The following is a 24,982-nucleotide window of genomic DNA, read 5'->3' as shown; positions in this document are numbered from 1 at the left end:
AAGGGTCCTCCTTGGTCCTGCTCCTTAGTATCCATTATGGTTGAAAATATGTCTATAGTTAATCTTCAGTCCAACAGGCTCAAAACCAGCACATGTGGGTGGCCATGTGCTAATGAAAGGTACAGTGCTAACTAAGGTAGAAAGTGTGGGAGGAGTCCAGCGACCTGGTTTGAGCACCAAGCCAATGTTACCCTGCAGGTAACCTCTGGCAGGTCACTTGTCCTCCCCAGCGCCCCCCCTGTTCCCTCTGTCAAATGAGAAGGTGGGAACTGGTGATCTCTCTGGTTGCTGGGCACTAGTATCTAGAATCTAGAAAGAGGGTGCAGTCCTGGATCCTCCTCTGAGGTGAGTGTCAGCTAGGCCTCTGGGGCAGGGGTAAACACAGGAAAGCTGATTTTTAGAGAAAGGTTAGAAGTGGGTAAAAGGCATTACTTTGTATTTTATTACCCATTTTAATTCTGTTCTGTTAAAATAATCCTAAGAAAAATCTAGAGGAGCTTTTCAGCCCCTCACCACCACAGCGACCCTAACTTAAGTTCTCTCTTCCTTCCGTTCCCCATGCACCCCCTCAAGCTTTTAGAACAGTAGTTGATAACTTGGGGGGTGGGGTGGTTAGAGGCCCGTTGGACAAAATTGTGGATCCTTTCCCTTTCAAAAACTGGGCACCAACCCATACAATACACTACTTCGCATATAATTTCCGGATCTCAGGTTCCACCTGACTTCCCGCTCTAGAACTTAAAAGGCTGAGGTAGGTTTGCGGGTGAGTGGAAAGAGGGAAAAGTAGAGCAACATTCTAGGACCTGTTTCCTTTCCAGCTAACATTCCTCCGCCCTTGTCCCGCTCTTACAGCCTCCGCTGCCAGCGGAGGGCCTAGGCTCCCGCTCCAACTATTCCAACCATCCTGGGAAGGGTGGGGCGCTCGCCTCCTGGGTCCCCCTCGGTTGCTCCCCCACCCCCGCAATCATCGGTCTTCCCTTCTGCCCCGGTCCCTCCTTTTCTGGGATGGGGCCAGCCAATGGGCGACAAGACTCCGGGGTTTGGCTTGGTAGCCCGGGAGCTCAGAGATCCCCCGCCCCACAGTTCTGGCCGCGGTCCCGGGGCGCACGGACGTGGCTCGAGTTTCCTCGGCTCTCGGATCGCTCTCACTCTCCTCCCCTCCTCCCGCTCTTCCTCCTCTCCGGGTCTCCCGATCCCGCTTCAGCTCCACCCGGCCGGCCCCGCACGGCTCCGGGTAGCCATGGAGGACACCCAGCTCCATATCATCGAGCAGCCGCTTGCCGGGTATCCTGATACCGAGGACCCGGGGTCCTCCCTCATGCGGTCGGCGGCGGCGGCGGAGGAGCCGTCAGGTGCCGGCTCCGAGGAGCTGATCAAGTCGGACCAGGTGAATGGCGTGTTGGTACTGAGCCTTCTGGACAAAATCATCGGCGCCGTCGACCAGATCCAGCTGACCCAAGCCCAGCTGGAGGAGCGGCAGGCGGAGATGGAAGGCGCCGTGCAGAGCATCCAGGGCGAGTTGAGCAAGCTGGGCAAGGCGCACGCTACCACCAGTAACACCGTGAGCAAGTTGCTGGAGAAGGTGCGCAAGGTCAGCGTCAACGTGAAGACCGTGCGCGGTAGCCTGGAGCGCCAGGCCGGCCAGATCAAGAAGCTGGAGGTCAACGAGGCCGAGCTGCTGCGGCGCCGCAACTTTAAAGTTATGATCTACCAGGTGAGCTGGCGGGACAGACCTCGCCCAGAGCTCCGTGCCCACCCGCAGTCTCAGGCCCGGGGCTTGGGGTGGGGGAACCTGCCCGCGGAGCAGCGCGGCTCTCTGGGGGACCCACCCTCCTTCGGGCGAGCGCTGCTGGGGTGGGGTGGGGTGGGGTGAGTAGCGGATTCCTGGAGCGCGCAAAGGGGCGCGCTCTGTACCCTGTGTCTCCTCACCAAGCCCCCCTTCCTCCGGTGTCAAACATATAGAGGCACCGAGTTAGGGGGCTGGACTCGGGGACACTGCCCCTCGCAGACCGCTCCTAACTTAGCTCTGTCAAAAGTCTTTTCCGAGGAAATTTGGGGAAAAGCCGTGGGTCCCTGGTGGCTTTTGGGACCCTCTGTAAACGGACACTGGCGGCGCGGCCCGAGTTGGGGCCTCAGGCGCTGCCCGCCCGATATAGCGGGTGATTCAGGGCCCAGGCATGCACCGGCGGGGCTGCGCCAGGCGAGGGACGCCACAGCCAGCACACCCCCGCGGACCCCGCATCCCCGCCTCAGCCTTGGCCACCTACCCCGTCCCCTCGGTGCGACCTGCCCCTGGCCTCCCTGCACTTTCAGGTCCTTGGGGACACCGTAGCCGGCGGCGCGCCCGTACCCTTGGCCCGATGGAAACAGGCAGGCTGGGGTAGGGGTGGGTGGGTGAGGAGGGCAAGAGCGGCTGGTGGAGCCGAGTGGACAGCCCCCGCAGGGTCCCGCGGTTGGGCGCAGTGAATCACTTCGCATACCTGCGGGGGCGGTGGAGGAGACCGCGCACTGGCCAGAGGAGGCTGTGGAGCCCCAGGCTCCGCCCCGGCCGCCTGTCGCTTCCTTTACACCTCTCCCCATTCCTCCCCGCCAGGATAAAATGTAGTTTTTCTATCTTAACCCCAGATAAACCTGCCCCTCTCCACTCCTTCTTCCCAATCCCATTAAGGTGGGCCTCAGCTGAGGGCTTGTGATCTTTGCTTGGGTGAGAATGTGCCCGGCCTCACCTCCTCTCTACTTCCCCGACGCCTGGTTGATATTTCTACCCCAAGGAGGTGAGAGCATGGGGGGGAAGGGTAATCTGTTCTCCTCTTTCCCTTCTTCTCCCTATCAAAGGGAGTGGAAAGAAAAGGAAGGCTAGATTTTCCACTCTCTCTAGGTGAGAAGACCCCTAACGGGGAGCTTTGGTTTCACTGAAGACTCGGCGGGTAGAGCTGGCTTCTGAGTAACCATCTGAGATGTCAAGAGGCCCTTGGGTGGGTCTCGCTAGAAGGAGCTAAAAAGGATATATATAGATTGAAACAAGTGTTTGGAGACAGTAGACACTGGGAGGTGGGTGAGCTGGCACTTATCTGAGGAGGTGGTGGTGGGACAGGGGCAGAAGTGCCCCCCACCAGCCCAGGGACTCCTCCCAAGAAGAACTTGGCCTTTAAAAAGCTTTGCTTCTCCACAAACGGCACTAACTGGTAGAAAATGTTTGCCCAGAGTTGTTTCCACTTGATCTAACTGCTTGGAGGAAGCAGAATGGGTTTGTGTATGATTTTTATTTATTAAAAAATATTTTTATTGATTTTTTTGAGAAAGATAGAAACATCAGTGGGCTGCCTCCTGCACACCCCCTACTGGGGATCCAGCCAGCAACCCAGGCATGTGCCCTGACCTGGAATTGAACTGGGATCTCTCAGTCCATAGAGAAGACTCAATCCACTGAGCGTCACCAGCCAACATGTGTGTGTGTGTGATTTTTAAAGAGATCTACCTAGCACTGAGAGATCAAGGGAAGGAGAACAACGTAGGGGAGCAAGCCAGCTTTATCTTTTCTACCTGGTGTGGTAGAAGATTGCTGTGGAAAACTGAATGGGCGACCCTTATCACTTTAAAAGTCCTAGACTGTAGAACCTGGGAAAATTCTTGGTCTTGGGGTAAACCACCCTACGTCAAAGATGGAGATTTGGAGAAGATGGGTAAGAAGGGAGAAAGATTCTGTGCAAAGGCCAGTAGCATCCCTCTGTTACTCCCTCTCAGCAGTTGGCAAGGATCTATGGCTGTATATTGTGTGTCTGTGGGGAGAGGATGTCTAATCTCAGGGTGGCTTTGACTGCATCTGAACTAACCCAGGGCCAGCAGAGAACAGAGAGTTGAGGTAAACGGAATAGCTCAAGCTGAGGACCCTGAGCCCCCAAAAGTCAGGAGAACTAAACTGATCTCAACTCTGAGAGGAGCTGAGAGGTCAAGAAAAGATTCCAGCAACAGGGTGGGGCTCAGGGAAGCAGAACTTCCCTGAGTTGCAGAGCAGATGTTCCAGGTGGGGGCACGCGGGTGGGGTACTCAGATGCTGGAGGAAGGCAGAGGCTGCGCCTCCCTGAGATCTGCAGGTCTGGGAAGAGAATGAAGTAAAAATAGCTCTGCGCCTTGGCAGACCTAATAGGGAAGATTGGGGGCGGCAACATTTATGGAAAAATCAGGCTGTTGGGGTAGGATGCTTTTGTTTGGAGAAAGGCCTCCCAGGATGGTGTGAGTTCTCCAGTGTGGGAATGGGGGAGGAGATTCTGTATTCCCCACTGCAGATGTGGGAGGTGATGATATGGCAAGGAGGGCAGGGTGGAAAGGCCCAGCTGTGAGATCAGGTCATCTGGCCTCCCACATCTTCTTGGAGGATAAAGGAGGGAATCCCTTGTGTGGCCCCACCCAGATTCAGGGAACTGCTAGACATAATGACATCACAGGTTATGTTTGCATTTGAACACACACACACACGCACGCACGCACGCACGCACGCACACACGCACGCAAGCAATTCAGCCCCTCTCTGGTATTTCCCTGTCTCCCAAACAAAAAGTATTAGTTTGGCATGCCATCTTATCAGGTGACTCCTAGCTAGGCAACAGTTAGTGAATGAGAGAAGTGGTTTCTACTAGTAGTTTGGGGTCAGTCGATTGAGAACTGCTGGGAGGATCAGGCCAGAATGTGGGCATCATGCAAACAGAAGGAGCTGTGATCATTAAGGAGGCAATTCTCCCAGACAATAATTGGAATATTATTAGAGTTCTTTCAGAATCCAGAAGGGGTGGCTAAAATGGAAATAAATGTTTTCTGGAGCAGTTTTGATGAGGCACTTAGTGACCTACATATGGACCCATCAGACCTGCTCCCAGTGCTTGAGGTTAACATAAGGAAGCATTTAAAGGATCAAGCAGATCATGGGCATTAAAGGGGAGGACACCAGGGCTGGTTTGAGGGCTTGGTGACTTCTCCCCAAATTCTAACCCAACCTGTAGCTCCTTCTTGGACACAAGGCAAATCAAGGCTACCATGTTCCAGAAACCCCAAAACTTTGTCAAAAAATATTCCCAATTTGGGATTCTGGTCCCTCTCATCCCCCTAAGCCTAGTGGCCATGAAGAGATTGCTTATCATACCTTTCCTCCAAAATGCTGAGTATGGGTTGTTTTTCCTGGTCACTGGATTGAAACTAGGGAGAACGTTTTTGGAGTATTTCTAAGGCTAAATCATGCTCCTTGCTCTAATTTATTATTTTTTTTAGTAAAGTCTGACTGTTGTAAAGGTCAGAGTCAAAAACGGAGGAGATAGCACAGGGTGGGCAACTGGTAGAGAGAAGAGAAAGATTATTGTTGCTAGGCAGGCAACCTCAGAGATGAGTAGTGGTTTGTTCCATTTTAAAAAATTATACCATTGTGAGTGTTTCATCATTTTGTCATGATAGATCTTTTGAGCTGCAAGATGCTTCAGAGATAATCAATTTCAGTTTCTGCATTTTGTAGCAGAGGAAGCTGAGCCCAGAAAGGGGAAGTGACTTGCCCATTGTCACTCAAGTGATTGGGGGGTCAAAGCTGAGGCCAGAACCCAGGTTTACCCTACCCCTCCTGCTATATGTTCTGTTCCCCACCTCCTCCTTCCATTCCTGGGCTCTGCAGCAGAAACCAGAATAGAAGCTAACCCTAACAGAGGGTTTCTGGCCCCTTTATTCTTTAAGGGAGATAATTTCACAGTCCTGGCACTGGGGCTGCTTTGTGTATGTGTGTCGGGGGGGGGGGGGGGATGTGCATTGTTGGCTAACAATGGCTAAGTTGGTGGCTTTTAGCTGCTCAGCCTCATAGTGCTAAAGAGGAGGCAATGTGTGATCACCTGGCCCAATGACGGTGGGGGCGGGGGAGGGGAGAAGAGCAGGGTGTAAGGACTGGAGCTCCCTGACAAATGTGGGTGTCCCCTGGCATGGCCTCTGTACCTGACCCAAAAAAGACCACATTAGCCCCTGCCTCCTGAGCCTCCCTACCACTCTAGCCTTCTCCCTGTACCCCACCGGCAGGTTGGCACCTGCTCCTTTGTTTTTATGGCGGTAGGCCTTCTATTCAACACTGCTGTCACCGGAGTCTGGTAGTGACTCCAACTGCCCCTCTCCTCTGACTTCTCCTGATTGTCCAAAGCAAGAGTGGTGGCTGAGCACCTCAGGAGGGAGAGTTGGGAGCTGCTGCTGGGTGCCCCAGAATGTAGGCCCACCTGTCATAAAAACAGCTTGTTGTTTGTAATCCTAATTTTTCTGTGCATCTTTTGGTGTCTGATAGCCCAAGCCTGGGTGGTGGGAAGGGTGGCGAGAGAGGCAGGAGGTGGGGATGTGGCCAAAGGGAAATAGCCAGGATGTCCCTCTTCATACCTCTCCCTCTCTTTATCTGGGCAGCACCCAGTGCCCACCCTGCCCAGGGGAATAATGAGAACTGGGATCAGCGGTGTCTGACTGAAGACAGAGCAGTTGTTCGCCTCTCTTTTACTCATTGGAGCTTCCCCAGGTAGACTCCAATGACCAGCCCCTTAGAAAACTCCTTTTCTGCTCCCAGCAGCCTTTTCTTTTCTTTCCCCCATCACTCCAACCTGGTAGGGATACAAAGTAGGAGGCCAAGGACAGGACAGGGGAAGATTCTAGAGGGAGGAAGGGAGGGGGTTCCTTTTCAACTGTATTTATTAATTCATGGGATGGGGTTGCTCCACCCCTATCAGCCCCAGGGCCCTCTGGATGAAGCATTTGAAATGTGGTTTCTTTCTACCCTAAAACATTGTGTGCATTCCCTCCCACTGCCCTCTTCCCCTCCCCACTCTGCATGCTTGCCAAGGCCTCTTTCCCAACCTATCTGCATCCATTCCGAACCCTGTTTCAACCCCTTTTCCTCATCTTAGCCCAAGAAGAAGCTGAACGCACCCTCTGACCTGGTCACACCCAAGATCGTGCCTTTTGACCTTCTGCCTGAGACTGAGCCCTTTGACCTGAAGCCTGATACAGTACCTGAGCTCCCACCCTTTGACCAGACGCCTAGGGCACTGCCCTATTACCCAGAGCCTGTGCCTCTGCCCACCCCCAAGGACCCGACAGCTGGTGGGGGTGTTTAGGGTCTCCTGGGTCCCATGGGAACTGTGGGCATGGGGTGTCACTATGGTCCACCATCAGCTCACTACTTAGTGGTGGTCAGTACGGGATGGTCAGCCTCTTCCAAGCCACTGCCCCATGTTGGTGGGTGATGGGTATTATGAAACACTCTTGCATTAGGCAGAATTCAGGCAAATGTGTGTGCAATGGGGTGGGAGGTGAAGGGAAGAGGCCCTCCCCTACTTCCTGGTGTCTGTCTTAATAGTGACATGCCAAACACCATACTTGAGCTGCACCCAGTGCTGCGCTGCATGAAACTGCACCATGGCTTTGGGTTCTCCCTTCCCTTCCCCCTTCTGACTCCTCCTCAGGGGCTGGCCAGTTGGCTCAAAGCCTCTTTAGAGAGAGCCCTCCTGAGGCCCAAGCCTGGGGTATGTTCTGTGCCTTCTCCACCTCCTCCCATGTAGCTGGGGAAAACATTTACACTTATTTTTTCCAGGTTTTTAAAAAAAATGTTTTGCAAAGAGATCCCTTATGTTTGCCAGATCCTGCCTTGGGTGGGGCACTCAAAAGCTGCCAACTCAAAGAGGCCGGGTGGGGGGGGGCATTTTAACTGGTTCTGGCTTGGATCTTCTGGCCTCCCTATAGCACAGTGTTTCTCAACTTTTTTTTCTTTTTCACAATCATCCCCCTGAGGAGTCCTTTTAGACATATCCCCCCTCTAATTGTCCCCTCCCCATGAAATTTTAATCATAGTTATACTATATATCTGTTTACGCACTGGGACTCTTTGGATCACCACAGCCTGTTACAATACCTAAAATCACCCCTCACTTCCCCAAGAACCAATTTCCATCTTCTTGGGGACAGTATCACCCCTGTTGAAAATCACACTATAGCACAAAAGAAGGACCCTCTGCGTTGGGTTTCTCCCACTCCCTTGTCATGGCGGTCTAAAGTAGAGAGCCTGAGTTTTGAAGACTTTCCCTCTCTTTCACCTCTCCCCTAGTCTGCACCCTCTTCTATTGTTTTTTCCTTATTGATTTTAGAGAGGGAGAGAGAGATAGAACATCAATGAGAGAAAACATCGATTGGCCGCCTCCTGCATGCCCCCAACTGAGTATCTGGCCCACAACCTGGGCATGTGCCCTGACCAGGAAATGAACCAGCAACCTCTTGGTGCATGGGTCGATGCTCAACCACTAAACCACACTGGCTGGGCGTGCACCCTCTTCTAACACCCTCTGAGTAGATCCTAGGTCTCCGATTTACCTTTCCAAAGTCTTCTCTGGCCATTCCCAGATAGTAGCTGGGGACAGAGCTGGTTCACTCTAAGTCTAGAAAGGCTCTTATGATATTTTCCAGAGCTATATGACATTGTCCCTTCTCCCTGACAAATGTGAAGTGCCTGGCCACGGACCAGACACATATTAGGTGCTCAATTAAATTATAATCATAAATTTTTTTTTTCCTAAACCAGAGGATCTTAAGTTTAAGTTTAAAAGTTTAAGCAGGGTTGGGGAGTGGTATGGAAGGGGCTGGAAGCTTCTCTGGGGCTCCTTTAAATCCATCCTGTACTGGTGCCTTCCTAGGTTGGGAGGCCGTGTGTGCTTGGTGGGGGGCAGGGGAAGTCGTGCATGCTTTTGTTCAGACCTGGTCATTAAAGGTAACTCTGGAAACCAAGCCTGTTGGGAGTGGTGGTTTTGTTTAATAAAAACGTGAACACAGAACAAGTGGAGCCCTCCCCCCTTGACATTCCCTGAGGCCCTTCCTTTGGTTCAGGAGCTCTGCCAAGAAAGTAGGGGTGGGACAAGGGTGCCTGGCCTGTGTCCCCAGGGTGGGGGCAGATGACTTGGGATTGTGTTTATGGTTGTTGTAGCAACAGGCAGATTGGGTGGGCCCAAGATAGCACTCCAAGGCTATGAGTCATAGGGGAAACCTGGCTTGGAAAGGGGGAGAAAAGAGAAAACCCACTAATGGAGGGAAAAAGCTAAAGTCGTGGTGATATACCTTCTCCAGAACCAACCTACTGGACATTGTTCAGGAACTTGGGTCAAGTTGTTTCTTCTCCTATCCCCTGACCTTCTACCAAGAAGTCAGCTTCTCTGGTGTAAACCATCACTCTGAGGGATACCTATAGTGAATGGAATGATAATCCCAGGTACCTATCTGGACTGGGAGAGATGCCCCCAAATCCAGAGATAAACCTTCCCTTACTGGGATTACTCCCTGATGTTGTATTTGAGACCTTTCATCTGGCACTAGGAAGATGGCATTGGCTACAAGAAGTCTGCAACTCTCTCCCCAGCCCTGTTCACTTCCAAGCTCAGTTGGCAAAGACCTTTATCTAGGAAGCCAGAGGCCAGGAAAACCAGCCAGCTCAGCCTTTAGGGGGTGGGGTGGAGCAGAGGGAAGAATTAGGGATGCTGGGAGTGGGGCAGGGAGACAATGTGAATTTGTTTTCCAGCAGCTGGGACTGTTTCCTGACTATTCTCCGCCCATCACCCTTAATCCTTCTGAGCCCATCCACATTGTCTGAGCTTAGTGAAAGGAGGGGTTCTCCACCCTTTGGTGTTGAGTATGTGGGTTTTTATTCTAGGAGGCTGTAGAGGAGAGATCAGAGCTGAAATTTTTTTTGATACAGGGCTGCAGGTAAATTCTTGGTGGAGATAGATGAAGAGGTAGTTTGGAGAGTTAGATCCTAGAGAGTCCTAAAATGATGTGAGAGAAAGGAGTCAAGTGGTGGACAGGGAGAACTGATTGTAAAAAGATACCCAAAGAATACAACTAGAATTAAAAGAGAATGCTAAGAGGTTGGGACCCTCCTACACTCAGAACATGGAAAATACCCCTTCAATGCCTCTGTAAGTGGTAAAAGGCAGAGGGATAGACAAAATGAAGTAGGATGCCCACAACAGTACTAAGCCAGCTATGGTGAGTAGAGACTACAAGTCCCAGCATGCCCAGTGCCCAGGTCATCTTGCCTGCTGGGAGGTGTAGTCAACTAATGATAGCTTGAGGTAGTTTGATGTCCAGAAGAGTTGGTGCCCAGTTTGGGAGAAGAGGTGGAGCCAGCATTCCCTCTTTGTCCCTGCTAATGCTATTGACAGGGAGGGAAGGAAGTGGGAGGGGTGTTCCTAGTTTTCAGTGTAAACCAGGAAACTCTGGGGGATGTGGATGAGAGGGAAAAGGAAAGAGGTTAGGAGCTGGGGAAGGGATTTCTGTAGCAGGTGGTGCCCAGATATCAAGTGGCCAACGTATGTATATGTGTATTTGTGTGTTTACGAGAGGGCTAAGCTCACGTTGCCTCATTTTTTTCTCAGTTGGGATGTTCTTACAATTCTGGGAAACAATCTTCAGAAAACCCTTTAGAAAAACTGCCTCTCATTCCTTCGTCTGAAATCTCCTAAGAGAGTCTGGGCCAAAGAGGAGACAATGTTTATGTTTTGGGTTATGCCCCCTTTTCCCTTTCTGTGTTCAGCCTCCCCTACTTTCTGGTGGGAGGTGATCCTGAGATTCTGAAATGTTGGCCCAGAGTCAGGATCTTGGAAAATCTTTCTGAAATGGAAAATGGTGCTGGTGCTATGTCCTCCAAGAGGAAGAGGGAAGAACTGGCTCTACGCTCCAGGATCTCAGGGAATCTGGGACCACTATCCTACTGCTGGTCCCTTGAGCTCAGATCTGGGGAGAAAAGCAAGAATGGAAAAGTAATCCGTCCCTTCCATTCCAAAGTAGGGAAGTCAGAACCAGAAGAAATATCCATGCTGGGGAGAAATCATGCCCTTGGCTGCCAGCCAGCTTTCCCCCCTTTCTTCCCTGAATTTCTACATGCAGGGAGAGGGGGCACCGCACTGGTGGAGTCAAACAGTATGAGGAGGTCAAGGAGCAGGCATGGGCCGCAGCTCTTCTTCCCTAAGACTTGTTCTGAAATGGTTTGAAGTCCGGGAAACGCACCCTTTTTACCTTGCCTTCAAGCTGCCCTACTTGGGGGTCGTCTGATGTTGGCTGTGTGTTCATCTCCCTTCTCTGACCCCTCAACGTGAAGAAACGGTTCGCAAACCCCTTTACTTTTAGGCCTGGCTTGGGCAATGTTTAACTTAGTGCACCAGAGGGCGCTCTGCCCATTTCCAAAGTTAAGTTGTGCTCAAGGCAAGGAGTGGTTTATTGTAAGAAGGGAGGATGTAGGGCGCAAGGACAGAGTTGGAGGGCCGTGGAGATTTTAACCAAAGTGCAATTACACTACACACCAATCTCCCACCAGAGGCTCTGTTCCCTCCTTGTAGAGTTATCATTCATTCGACCCATTTATGGGGTGCAAACAAGGTGGCCAGCTCTGTGCCAGGTGCTGGGGATACAACAGCAAACAAATCCAGGTCGATTTCATGGGTACCACGCACTCCCCAGGATCACCGTCACCCTGCCTCAGGTTCACCCAGCATCCCCTCCACCCCCCAAGTCCCCGCCCAGCCCTACTCATCCCTTCCACTCTGCTCTCCCTTTAGGATGAAGTGAAACTACCAGCCAAACTGAGCATCAGCAAATCGCTGAAAGAGTCGGAGTCGCTGCCAGAGAAGGAGGGCGATGAGCTGGGCGAGGGTGAGAGACCCGAGGACAACGCGGCCCTTGAGCTGTCCTCCGATGAGGCGGTGGAAGTGGAGGAGGTCATCGAGGAGTCGCGCGCTGAGCGCATCAAGCGCAGCGGCATGCGCCGCGTGGACGACTTTAAGAAGGCCTTCTCCAAGGAGAAGATGGAGAAGACCAAGGTGCGCACCCGCGAGAACCTGGAGAAGACCCGCATCAAGACCAAGGAGAACCTGGAGAAGACGCGGCACACGCTGGAGAAGCGCATGAACAAGCTGGGCACGCGCCTGGTTCCCACTGAGCGTCGGGAGAAGCTCAAGACCTCACGAGACAAGCTGCGCAAGTCCTTCACTCCCGACCACGTGGTCTACGCGCGCTCCAAGACGGCTGTCTACAAGGTGCCGCCCTTCACCTTCCATGTCAAGAAGATCCGCGAGGGCGAGGTGGAGGTGGTGAAGGCCACCGAGATGGTGGAGGTGGGTGCCGACGACGAGGAGGGTGGTGCGGAGCGTGGCGAGGCCCTCGACTTGCTGCGTGGGAGCAGCCCCGATGTGCACACGCTGCTGGAGATCACCGAGGAGTCAGACGCTGTGCTGGTGGACAAGAGCGACAGTGACTGAGTGGGAAGCTTGGGGCTCTACCCGGGAGGCCTTGCCGCCCCACCTCTTCCTGCGCCCACCCTGATTTCTTTTCCTACTGAACTTTCTCTTTCGCATTCTTTCTCTGACCCCAACCGGGTTGACATATTTCTAAATTGAGAACACCTTCCCCTTAAGGAGCACCCCTCCAAGTCTTACAGCTGTTAAGACAGGAGAGGGGGAGGCAGCCTCCACAAAGAACAGCCCCAATTTGGGCATAGTCTGGGTGGAAATGGAAAGGGGAGTGATCCATGTTCTGGTTGTGCAAGTTGGGGATCCTAAGGGGAAATGCTATCATTTCCATAGTCGCCCCCGCCCCCCTCGGGGCAGGCGGCCTTCCCCCTCACCTCCCCCGCACACACCCAGCTGCTGTCATTCCTGCTCACTGAGCTCTTCTTTCTTATCCTGATCCCTGGAGGCTGCAAAGCCAAAATTAATGTACTAGAAAAGAGTGAATCCTGAAGAAGACCTTTGCCCACGTGGGAGGCCCCATACTGGAAGGACTTGAAAGCAGCTTTTGGGGGATGGTGGGCTGTGAAGGAGAGAGGGCAGAGTGAGCCATGAACCTGGATGAGGGTCTAGCACAGGCTGTATCTACAAAGGGTCCCCATAAGGAAGGCTAGAGCCAAGCAGAGCCCTGAGGAGCAGGGGAGGAGGTGGGCTTAAATGCATACTTAAATGTTTAAGCATTTGCACACAGGAACACATGGCTATTGCTTTGGGAAGGAGAACAGGAAATAGTAGAAGGTGGAAATGGGTGAAGGGAGGAGCATTTGCCTCATTAGCAGCATGAAAAACACAGGATAAGAATCCTATCTTACTGAGGTTCTCAGAAGACTGCAGGACCACTTTCAGTTAAGGAGGGATGATGAGAAAGCGATGATCCAAAGAGAAAAGAGAAGTAAGCCTCACCCCATCCCTCATCTGGGGTCTGGGTGGTGCCCCAGGGGCAGTCCATTTCTCACAGCCCTGAAAATTAGGGTCCCAGAAAGGGTCAGCACCAGGCTGTGGAGAGATGGGAGTTATGAGGGAGGTGGACAAGAAAAAGAGCAGGGTGCCAATGGCCAGGTCATGAAGCTAAGAGCTGGAAGGAAGTGCGGAGAGTATAACTGTACGGAGGAACTCAGTCTTGCCTTACTCTTGGCAGATTCTTCTCAACAGCCTCCCCTAGAACGAGAGTATAAGAGCTGCAGAACTTGCCAAAATCTCCTTGCCCTTGTGGGTTACTCCCCTGAATCTTTGGGGGTGAGAGGGCTGCTGCTTCCAGGTTCTCCTCAGGTTACTTAACTCCTGCTGTTCCTCCCCAGTAAAGGAGGTTGTCAGAAGCGAGGACAATTTCCCTCCCCTGCAAGTCACTTGTGGCATGGCTCACAAGGTCCCTTAAGAAGAGGCTGAAGGATTCCTCTTTCTCTCCCATCTCCTCTGCCTTATCTTCCCTGCTCTGCTTTTTAGAATTGCAGCTAATTGCTTTAAGGGGTCGAGGGAGGGAGGGAGCCTGGGGACACAAATATTTTTTACAATACAAAGCTTTGCTCCCCCTCACTCTTTTCTTGGTTCCCTTCTCTTTTGTGAACGCTTGAAGACAGGTCAGCTGAGGGAGGATGGAGATTGGGACAAGGTCCCTTGGTGCTGATGGGCTGAAGGGGCCTGAGTTGTGGGCAGACGCAGTTTCCTGCTGGCTCTATTGAGTCTCTCATGTTGCTGTGTCCTGGTGAGCAGCCCGACCAATAAACCAGCTTTTCTAAAAGGATCTGTGTTGGATTGTATTCTCCAAAGGCAGTTATATACGATGAGTTACAGAGGACAAGAGGGAACCATGAAGGGAGAGAGGGAGGAAGGGAAAAAGAGAAGACTGATGGTTTAAACTTGCCTCACTTGCCTGGAGTATGTGGGGTATATTATTATCATCTTCATTTTAGAGATGAAGAAACAGAGTGACTTGTCCAAGGTCACGTAGCTGGTAAACGGTGGAGCTGGGATTCTAAGCCAGGCGTCCTGGCTCCAGTCTAACTATAGTCTGTAACCCTGTGCATTCCGGATCCACTTCCTAGCCGTCAGAGCATTAGCCTGCCAGACATGCCCAGTTAGCCTGAGCTTGCCCCAAATACACACTTCCGAATCATAGGCCTAGAGGAGGCAGTTCAGGGAGGGGAAAAATCAGAGGCCTGACTCAGAGGGCTGAATGTCATAAAGAAAGGGTTCCAGTGTACGTTATACGCCAGTCATGGCCACACAGAGTAGCACCTATTTGTGCAGCCTCTCTTCCCGGAAGCAGCCTGTCCCACCTGCCCACAGGTATGGTCTTCCTAGAGCAATGGACTCAGATCACCATGTGGGTTCTGCTCGCATTAGAATCACCTGGGAAGGACTGTCCCTAATGAATATAATATCCTCCTGAGGTTCTGTCCCAGCCTCCTGCCACTACCTCAAACAAACTGAGTCTTTCTTAATGAGCCAAACATCCTCCTTCAACTCCACTGCCCTCAACTCCACAGTCCAGAGTTCTGATTCCCTCAGAAAGGTTGGTTTCCCACCAAAAGAAATAGAAACAGAAACTTTAGAGACTAGGGCCAGGAAATTTCCTTCTGATTCTATTGTATTTAAATATTCCAGTATATAAAACATGCTTTACGGTTTCAACACCTTCCTTTGACCAAAGGGTTAAACTCTTTGGCGTGGCTTACAAGTTCCTTAAGAGTCTTGTCCTTGCCCCAGTTCTTACTGTTCTTAACATGCTCTTTAGGGAGCCTGGTGGCCAGAAATGGACCATAAACTTTTAGACCTATGGGCCTTTGCTCGTGCTGTTCCCTCTCTCTGAAATGGCCTCCCCCTTTCCACCTCCCTTCTTAAACCAACCCCTTTTCACCTTCACCCCACTTATACTAATCACTTCTTTCTCAGGGTTCCCTTAGAACTTTGTATCAATAAACATTTGTGAAATGACTGACTGAATGAATGAATGAATGAAACGCAAGACTCTTTCCATTGCAAGTGTCATAAACTTACCTCCTACTGGCTTCAGCAGAAACAAAACAAAACAAAGAACACAACCAAAACTGAAAATAAACACAGAGGGAATTGAAAAATTCCCAATAATAGGCCCAGGGGTGTCTGGATGCAAGTTCTGATGTAATATCATTAGGGATTGATCTCTCTTCCTCTCTTCTATTTTCCACTGTGTTTGTTTCATTAATAATAAGGTTTGTTTGTCCCCGCCCCAGTTGGGGTCGTGTGGGTGGCAACCACTCGATGTGTCTCTCTCACATTGATGTTTCTCTCTCTCTCTGTTCCTCTCTCTCCCTCCCACTCTATCTGAACAAAAAATGGAAAAATGTCCTCGGGTGAGGATAAAAAAATAATAATAATAACAATAATAATGTTTTTCTCATGTAGGGAAAGATGACCAGCAATAGTTGTGGGTTTATGGCTTAACAGCTGAACAATCCCAGTTAAAAGAGTTTCTTCTCAAATCCTTCCAGACAGAATCTCAGATATGATGCCTATTAGCCCCGATAGGTCACATATTCAAATCACTGTGCCTCTGATCAAATCTAGGTCATGTACCTCTTCTAGAGCCCACTGAAGTGAGGAATTGAGCATGAAGAAAGGCTGATATCCAAAGGAAAATTGGGTTGCTGTTATCAATAGAAAGGGGAGAAGATGATGTGCAGACAAAACAACAGATACTATTTCCAAATGATCTGTTTGTGATATTATGCTAGGAGCCAAGAGACTACAAAGACAATAAATCTAGGTCTTGAATTTAAAGAGTTTGTGATTAGGGGAAGAGGCAGATGTTCAAAATAGCTCAAACAGGTGAAGGTGAGAGAGTTAAAACAAAATGCAATGGTAATGCACTGGAGAAGGATTAATCCTGCTTGGGAAATATGGGAAAACTTAAAGGAGAAAAGGAGCTTTTTAAATTGTTCTTAATCTGGGTAGGATTTCAAATAGATTTTACCGCAGGGCAGAGATAATATTTTACTTGATTTTTTATGTCACCAGAGCCTAAGAGTATCTCAAATATGATTGTATTGGTTAATGTCATTTGGATGAAAGTATAAGAAAAGGAAATTGGCCAAAAGGGAAACAGGAGCTTATATTGGAAAGCTGCCAAGATATTCTATGGACTCCAAGGAATTGCTGAGCAGCCAGGCTGAAAAGAGTAGGTATCACGGTATCTCCAGGGACTTCTGAGAGGGAGCTGATGGATGTCCCTCTCTAAAATGCTGACATTAATGGAACCCAGGCTCTCTACATCTCAGTTTCAAATTCCAAGTGCCTGACAGAAAGAATCTGATTAAACCAGTTAACATCAGTATTCACCCTGAATTTAATGATCTATGGCCAGGAGGACAGGATCATGTTATATAGACACAGCTGAAGGGACACATTCCATTGTATGATTGGGGAGGAGAAGAACAATTCCCAGGAAAGGACTTGAGACAGGCAGGACCCTAGAGATATCTATTAAAACAGTGGATACTCAAAACATGTTAATTAAATGAAAGCAGTGACATGCAACAGGGAAGATTCTTCAGGCAAAGGAAACAGTATGAAGAAAGACAAGTGGGAAAACTGAAGGAATGACCAAGGAATGGTTAACAGAATTAATGGAATGCAAGAACTAAAAGGTTTTGTTTTTTGTGGGTGTTTTTTTTTTTTTTTTTTTTATAGATGAGGAAACAGTCATATTACAGAGGAAGTTGCTAGTTGCTGTGGACCCAGGAGAGAAGGTAGCTTACCTATACCTAATAAAATTCAGCATAAAAGTTATCATTAAAAAGATTCTTCTTGAAGTGCTGGGAATAGATGAGTGCCAAGGGAGGAGTTAGGGAGAGGAGATGGAATTTAGAATCAAAGTCCAGAGTGCCCACCTTTAGGGGATGATGGGAGTTGGATGATCAGCAAGCAAAGTAGACTGTGGGATGGTCAGGGAGGGTGCAGGGCACTTTCATAAACATTATCTCAGGTAATTCTGACCTGTATTGGATGTTCTTCTGTTCACAAAAGTATCTGCCTCTTCCTTCCTGGGCTTTGTCTCTGTTGGGTGGCCAAGACCCCCTCCCTGTCCACAGCTGCTTTGTCAAGAATGGACATCCGGTCTTGTCTGGGCCAATGAAATCCTCTGTGCCAGCAATTTAGAATTTTGAGCTGACAGCCATAGAGACTGAACATTTGTATTAGTAGCCTCAAGTCAAGTCATGACAAGGGAAGGGAGAGCTTTATAGGACGTTCCATAAATTCCCTCTGGCGAGGTTGCTGAAATTGCCCTTCCTGAGGTGTGGTTGTTCAACATTTTATTCAAATTGAGGAGAGATCTCAGTTTCCTTCCAATAACTCCCCCCACTCACCTTGTTTTTCTGCATAAGATAATGAAAGCTAATATATATTGAAAGGCTGCAATGTGCTAGATGCTATATTGAATGCTTTGCAGGTTATCTCATTTAATCTTCATGACAACCTATGAGGTAGATTGGCTCATGGCCTCTATTTCACAGAGAAGAAAACTGAAGCTCGGAGTGGTTAAGCAATTGGCTCAAGGTTACACTGCTGTGTGGATGCGTGGCTGAGCAGCAGACCCTGCCAGGACCTGGTTCTTTTTTTTTTTTTTTTTTTTTTTTTTTTATCCTCACCCGAGGACATTTTTCCATTTTTTGTTCAGGTAGAGTGGGAGGGGGAGAGAGGAACAGAGAGAGAGAGAGAGAAACATCGATGTGAAAGGAACACATCAAGTGGCTGCCACCCGCACAACCAACCAGGGCCGGGGACAAACTGCAACCGAGGTACGTGCCCTTAGCGGGAACCGAACCCGGGTCTCTCAGGACCGCAGGCCGACGCTCTAACCGCTGAGCCAAACCGGCCAGGGCCAGGACCTGGTTCTTATCTGCTATGCTTCACAGTTAATTTGAAGATATTTTCCAATAAAAAACACTTAATTCAAACTCACCAAGGTCAAAATTATATTCTCTATTTGAAGACGAGGTGCTGAGGCTCAGAGAGGTTAAAGAAGTTGTCCAGGGTTGCACAGCTTATTCTGTGTCAGAGCCAGGATTCAAACCCAGGGTGTCTCATTTCAACTCCCATCAGCTTTCTAGTTAATGCAGTTTGCTTTAGAATGTCTAGGGATGATCAACAGTACCAGATTCTATAGCAAAATTAAGAAAATGACTGAGAAAAAGACATTGGCTTTGAGGAGTAGGAGGTCCCCAAAGGCTTTTTAATTTAATGTTTTAATTCTCACCCGAGGGTATTTTTCCATTGATCTTCAGATAGAGTAGGAGGGAGGGAGAGATGGAGAGAGAGAGAGAGAGAGAGAAACACTGATGTGAAAGACACACATCGACTGGTTGCCTCCTTCACAAGAAACTGCAACTGAGGTACGTGCCCTTGACTGGAATCAAACCCATTGGTCCGCGGGCTGACACTCTACCGCCTAGTCAAACCAGCCAGGGCCCTGATGGCTTTTAAGAGCACTGTGCTATGGAGAGGAGAGGACAGAAGCCACTTTGGTAGAGCAAGTGGGGGTGAGGACATGGGTGCCATAATGGGAAACTTGAGGATCAAGATAGAAAAGAACAAGTATCTTCGGAGCCAGAAGGAAGGGAATCAGTGGAGAAGGTCAGGAGGGAGAGGAGAATGATAAAACTCAGAGAGGGGAGGGGTGGAACCAAGAACACTTCCTTTCTTTCAATAAGTATTTATTCCCCAGGCACTGGGGAGACAAGGGAGCACCAAACAGGCAAGATTCATTTTTTTGAACTAATAGTAAAAAGAGAAAGACAGATAAGAAATTGTAAAAAGATAAATAAAATGAGAATTATGATGAGTTCCATGGGAAACAGCAAGTAGAGGTTAAGGGGCTGGGAGTAACTATAGGTGGGAGTAGTTAGACAAGGCCTCTCTGAGCAGGTGAGACAAGAGGGTGAGAAGAAACTAACCATGCCAAAGCTGGTGCAGGAAAAAGATTGGCATATGCAAAGACCCTGAGGTGGGAAATAGATGGCTGAAGTTTAGTAGGCAGGAGGAAAGTTGGTGGGGTGAGTAGGGCCTTAAACAGGGTAAGAAAAAGGAGAACTCCTTTATCCTAAGCCTCATGGTAGCCACTGAAGGAACAGAACAACATACTATGAATAATGTTTTAAGCACATAGGAAAAGAGCTCAGCCTTGAAAATATTGAGAGGACTGTTTTTCAGATAGGAGGAAAGGGAGATGCTTACATGATGATGCCCGAGAAGCATTTTTCACAAGGAAAGTAGAATTCCAAGGAATTTGTGTTGCACAGACCTTCTCTTCTCCATGATTTTGGTGAGAGGAGAGTTGGGAAGTCCTATGTGAATGAACCTTTCTGTTGTTGAGCCCCATGTGGGTCCCATTACCCATACAAGTTGCCCCTTGCCCCTTTAGGTCACTCTAGTGACTTGCCACCCATTTACCACCTCCAATGTTCTCAAATTTTCTCTTCCCTGCTATTCCTTGTTCTTGATTTAGAGTTTTATTACTAATTCCTCCAGGAGAGAAGAAGTAAATAAAGCATTTCTAGAACTTTACAAGATCTGATAAGTCTCAGTTCCTGATCTAACCTATAGTTCCTCTGAGTTTCTCTGAGGTGGTAAATGGAAACCTAATCTGGTTCACCTGTTGCTGTGGAACAAACCACTCTAAATTTTAGTGGCTTAAAGCAATGACATTTATTTTGCTTATGAACTTGTAATCTGAGTAAGGCTCAGCAAGAATGCTCCATTTGGACTTTATTGGTGTGGCTTGAAAGCTGGGGGCTAGAAACTTATGGAGGTTGGCCCACTCATAGTTGATGTTTGCTGTCAGCTGGGCCTTAGCTGGACTATTGCCAGAACATCTTCATGTGGCCTCTACATATAGCTTGGGCTTTCTCACAACATGGTGGCCAAGTTCCAAGGGTGAATGTCCTGGGAGAAAGAGTTAGGTGGAAGCTGAATTGCCTTCTATGACCTAAACTCAGAAGTCATGCAGCATCATTTCCACTATATTCTATTTATTAGAAGCAAGTCACTGAGGATTCAAGTTAGACTTTACCTTTAGATGGGAGAAATGTCAAAGAATTTGTGGACATGTTTATAAACCACCATAAACTCACTGGGCTTCTGCAGTCTGCTTTTATTCACTTGATGGGTGGAGAGTGGGGACCTTTTCCCCTGCTTTAGACCCCTCTTTGGGGATCCAAGAGGAATGTTAGGCTTGGAGATATAGTCAAGGAAGAGCAGTTTTTCAGGCTCTTAAAGTACACACACTTGGATTTGAATCTTGGCTCTGCCATTTGCCAGCTCTGTGTTCTTGGGGAAGTCACTTAACTTTGGGTAAGCCTCATTTTCTTCATCTGTATCTTCTCATGTAGTTAACTGTAAGGGTTAAATGAGTTAATACAGGGTTATATAATACATACTTAGAGTGCTGGTTAGTACACAGTAAACACTCCATAAATGTTAACTATTGCTGATATCATTATTCAACACATGTTTATTAATAGTTAACTAAATCAGGCTTAGGCAAGTTCTAAGCTAGATGCTAGATGCTAGATGCTTTCAACCATGTGGGCAGAGAGTCCAAGCTGTGCAGTCAGCCAGACCCAATTCTCATTCTGGGTTTACCTGTAGTTTCTAGCTGTGGGACCTTAGATCAGTCTTTCACTTTCTCAGCCACAGCATCCTCAATTGAAAATGAGAATTATAATATAATACCCTATCTCACTAGGTTCTGATGAGGATCCAATGAGATAATCTATGTAAGAACCTTAGCTCAGTTCCTGGAAAACTATGTAATAGATGTTAATCATTAATTTTATTTATCGGGAAGTAGGCTAATAAAGGGATACATTACAGCCTGGGCTAAAGCATGATATACTAACTACATGGAGAAACAACCTGCTAAGGGAGTTCAGCAGAAGAGATTCACTTTGCCAGGAAGAATCTCAGAAAGGTCAGAGGAAGTGATATGTTAACTAGGCTTTGAATGAGTAATGTTTTTCAGGTAAGAAATGAGGAAAGAGAAGGGATTTCAGGTGGAGGGAAGATCTGCAATGGCATAAAGTTACAGAGGTGTTGGCATGTTTAGGGTGGGAGCTTAAGGTGTGTGAGATGCAGATGAGGTTGGAAGGGGGAGTTCAGGGCAAAGCATTGAAACTGCCGACTTTAAGTCAAGTGGGACTGGTAGAATGTGGAAAAAGGCCGGTGGCTGGGCTGGAGAGAGGTTTTGTAGATGGAACAGGTAAGCTGAGGGGTAGATTTTCTGAGAGAATGCAGGGGACAGCAGTGAGGGAATCAAAAGCCAGTTGCTAAGGAGTCAGGGGAGGAGGGCAGGGTTTGAGTGGATAAAACAAAGTTATGGGATGTGGAGTTCAAAAACCTGGCCCTGAACCCACCTGGTATACCTCTGAGTATCTCCATGATCTGAGATTGTCCTATTACTTTTGGCCTTAGTTTCCTATCTAATAAATAAAATGGTCTATACTATCTGCTATACATAATTGTTGTGAGAAAGAAAAGAGGTAATTAGTGTGTAAGTGCTTTGTAAGCAGTAAATAACTAAAAAATATTAGACCTTATGTTTTTAGGGAGGCAGTCAAATATATGGGAGAGCACAGCTAAAGCAGAATTTTGGTGAGGTGGAAGGTGAGGGGTATCTGTCCTGGATGAAGAGGAAGATAGACACAGCAATCAACACACACACACACACACACACACGCGCGCGCGCGCGCGCGCGCGCACACACACACACACACATTATTCCATTATGCAAAGTACATCCTCCATTAGGTAAGGTACAATGTCTACATTTCCTATAAACTACTGGTTTTAATGTAGTACAGCTTGCGATTTAAGTTGACCAGGAAAATAAAATAAGATAAAAAGGACAAGTGACATCAAGTATTTCAACTCAGAAGCATAAAAACAATGTATAAACGTGTAAATCTTTATATACACTGTCTTCTGCATTCTCATGAATCGGCCAGTGTGAGAGCAGTTGACGTTTGATGCTTCAAGCGACGGAAAACAGGGTTAAATCCACTACCCTCTCCCCACGCACTCTAGTAATTACTAGTAATTACTCTATTCCCACGTCATATTTCCGTGTGTGTGTGTCTCAACTCACGCAGAAACTGAAGTTCAAAGCAGGCGGGAGTCACCCATATTCTTTTTGCTGTCCCCAGAAACCCAGTTGAGGTGTTGGGCCCCCTAAGAATCTGGCTACACCTGGGGACTGTCTAACTGGCTGATTCCCACGTGGTAAGCGGCTCCCACCCTTGCCGCCACGTGGTGTAAAGAACCGGAAAAAGGGAGAGCAGGCAAAAGAGAGCCGCATCAGGGGCATTTAAAGTGTCTTGACGTCACGCACTGCCAGGAACTCAGCTGAGTTTTTAGCAGGACATTCCAGTCATCTTCACTTCCTCCCCCCGGGCTTCTGGAGCCCGAGACCTCGGCAATTCCCCTGCTGTTGCGGAGGGAGGAGCACTAAGCCTTCGGAACAGCCAGCACGGGGCGTTCCTAGCCTTGTGTTTGCTCCACCCTTTCTCCCAGAGGCTCTCCTCATTGGTCAGTTGGTGCACAGTACAAGTTCCAGGGCTTCTGGGTGGAGGAGAAAACTGGTCGTCTCATGAATTATGCAGGACGGAGTGCCTTGGCCAGGATGGAGCTGGGCGGGGATTGGCTGGAGGGGTTGTAATTCAGAGGTTTCCGGAGCTGCGGCGGCGTAGACAGGGAGGGAGAACCTGGGGTTCCGTCGTCGCAGCGGAGGGAGTGAGCCCGAACCGGATTCTTGATCTGTAACCCCACTCGGCTCTTCCTCTCCACGTCTGCTAGGAGACACCCTGCGGCCTGAGGGAACCCAAGGCCCACAGTCCGCACCCCGGCGCAAGCGCACCCCGGCCTGTCGGGCCTCAGCCCGAGAAACAGGTGAAGAGGGTGAAGGGTGGGGCCGCGCCCCCCCCCCATGGCTTCCAGGCCTGGGGACCCCGGGGGGTGCTGGAGGGGCTGGGAGCTTCTGGGTTGTTTTGAGAAGTTGTGGAAGGAAACTTCAGTGGGGCGGGAGGATACGAGGAGACGCGGGGGGTCGCTCTGAGGAGACAACTCCCGGAGATGACAGAAGCGGGCCTCGGAAGGTACAGAGCGCTGGAAGGAAGTTTGGTCCTTTGGAGAGAGGGGAGAGGGCGAGGAAGAAAAAATGGGCTCGAGGGGGAGGACCGTGGGCATCCTAGGGTGGTGGTGGCAGGAGTGAAGGACAGCCCCCCCACCCCCCGACTTCCTGGGGCTCCGGGGACGTTCCGGCCACAGGAGCGACTGTCAAGCCGGCGGAGCACGGAGAGGTGGGGGTGGTGTTGAAAAGAGCCTCCCCCCCGCCCCACCTTCCTCGGCCTTCCCTTGTTTTTGATCCTTTAGGAGCCAACTGTGCCCCTCTGGAGGTAGGAATAGGTGTCTTCCCCTTACAGTCTCATGGGCTAGTTGGTTGTGGGTAGGATTATTGCATAAGAATCAAGTTTCCTGTAGGGAAATTGACAGTCTTATATATTCTTTCTAAATTCCCTCCCGTTTTTTTCTAGGTTAAGCCATGCTTTTCTCCAACCCCCTTCTAAAAAAAAACCACAACAAAATATACCCCTTCCCCCATCAAACCAGCTCTAGAGAGAAATAAACCCCTTTTCTCCTTGACATTATTTTATAAACACCTGGTAAACTCAGCCAGAAGATAAATAATTGAGCCCTTGCGTTTACTGGATTGTGGTGTTGCTTAATTGCAGAGGACAGGATGAACCAATCGAGAGTGGGAGTTTTTTGTCTCAGAGCCAAGATCTTGGGTAAATGCAGAGGAGAGGGAAACAAAGACAGGCTGGCCTCGGTGGAGCCATATGTGCAAACTTTACCTGTGTTTGTGTGGTGTGGTTGGGCTTAAGTTAGCAAAATTCAGACTGTCACCCAAGTTGCTTTTTCCGTGTTTGGTACACCTCCCTCTGTGTTATATCAAGTGGGTATATGGTGTTGACACGCTTTTTTTTTTTAATTTTTGCATCTGCCCCTTTTATTAAAGGGTATATTTTGTGTATGGGTTGTAACTTTGGTTAGCTGTGCTGATAAAGCACTGATTTGAATAAATCATAATAGTAAGTCATCTCAATCTATTATATGTGACTTTAGAACCTGATTAAACCAATTTTCTATTATATATTTAATATGTCTACGTTCCTTGAGTCAACACATTTATTTCCTCATAACATGTGCCAGATTGGAGTACTTGCTGAATTTATGCTCAGACATTTGCATAGTGGGATAGGAAAGGAAGTCTGCAATACAAAAAAAAAAATTGTTGTAGATGTTGGAGGGTTGATCTTAGTCCCTGTATTTCTTAGCACATCCATCCATATATATAGTTCTGTTGGGAAGAATAACAATTTAGAAATATCCACAGTTATGACTTGACCCACAAGGGGTAGGTAGTTCAAATAACCTTAACCCTATTTTGTAGCTAAGGAAATTGAGGCCAAAGGAACAAGACATTTGCCCAAGACATAGAGCTCACACCTTCTGTATATTTTTTGTTTTTTTTAATTCTCACCTGAGGACCTTTTTTTTTTTTGCACTTATTCTCAGGTAGAGCAGAAGGGAGGGAGGGGGGAAGAGAGAGAGAAACATCAATGTGA

General features: G+C 48.8%; 2 protein-coding genes across 9 annotated transcripts in view; both read left to right on the top strand.

Annotated features, from left to right (window-relative positions):
* The first annotated feature begins 801 nt into the window (after positions 1–801).
* CAVIN1 (caveolae associated protein 1) lies at positions 802–14,062 on the top strand. Its single transcript, XM_036269268.1, has 2 exons — positions 802–1,714; positions 11,598–14,062. Exons 1-2 carry the CDS (start codon positions 1,019–1,021, stop codon positions 12,294–12,296), a joined length of 1,395 nt encoding a protein of 464 aa, XP_036125161.1. The 5' UTR covers positions 802–1,018; the 3' UTR covers positions 12,297–14,062.
* Positions 14,063–22,968: 8,906 nt separating this feature from the next.
* STAT3 (signal transducer and activator of transcription 3) overlaps positions 22,969–24,982 on the top strand; it is a 63,993-nt gene continuing 61,979 nt past the window's right edge. For all 8 annotated transcript variants that reach the window (XM_036269550.1, XM_036269555.1, XM_036269554.1 and 5 more), the window contains exon 1: positions 22,969–23,243. The gene's annotated coding sequence lies outside the window, so the exon portion shown is untranslated. The remainder of the gene's footprint in view (positions 23,244–24,982) is intronic.

The sequence above is a fragment of the Molossus molossus genome, unplaced genomic scaffold, assembly GCF_014108415.1.
Source record: "Molossus molossus isolate mMolMol1 unplaced genomic scaffold, mMolMol1.p scaffold_m16_p_19, whole genome shotgun sequence".
Lineage (NCBI taxonomy): Eukaryota > Metazoa > Chordata > Mammalia > Chiroptera > Molossidae > Molossus > Molossus molossus.
Note: the sequence above shows the minus strand (reverse complement) of the source record. Positions and strands in the feature narration are given on the sequence as shown.

Coding starts and splice junctions, on each gene's coding strand:
- CAVIN1 (XM_036269268.1), top strand. CDS start 1,019: ATGGGCGACAAGACTCCGGGGTTTGGCTTGGTAGCCCGGGAGCTCAGA. Junction 1,715..11,597: donor TTAAAGTTATGATCTACCAG/GTGAGCTGGCGG, acceptor CTCTCCCTTTAG/GATGAAGTGAAACTACCAGC.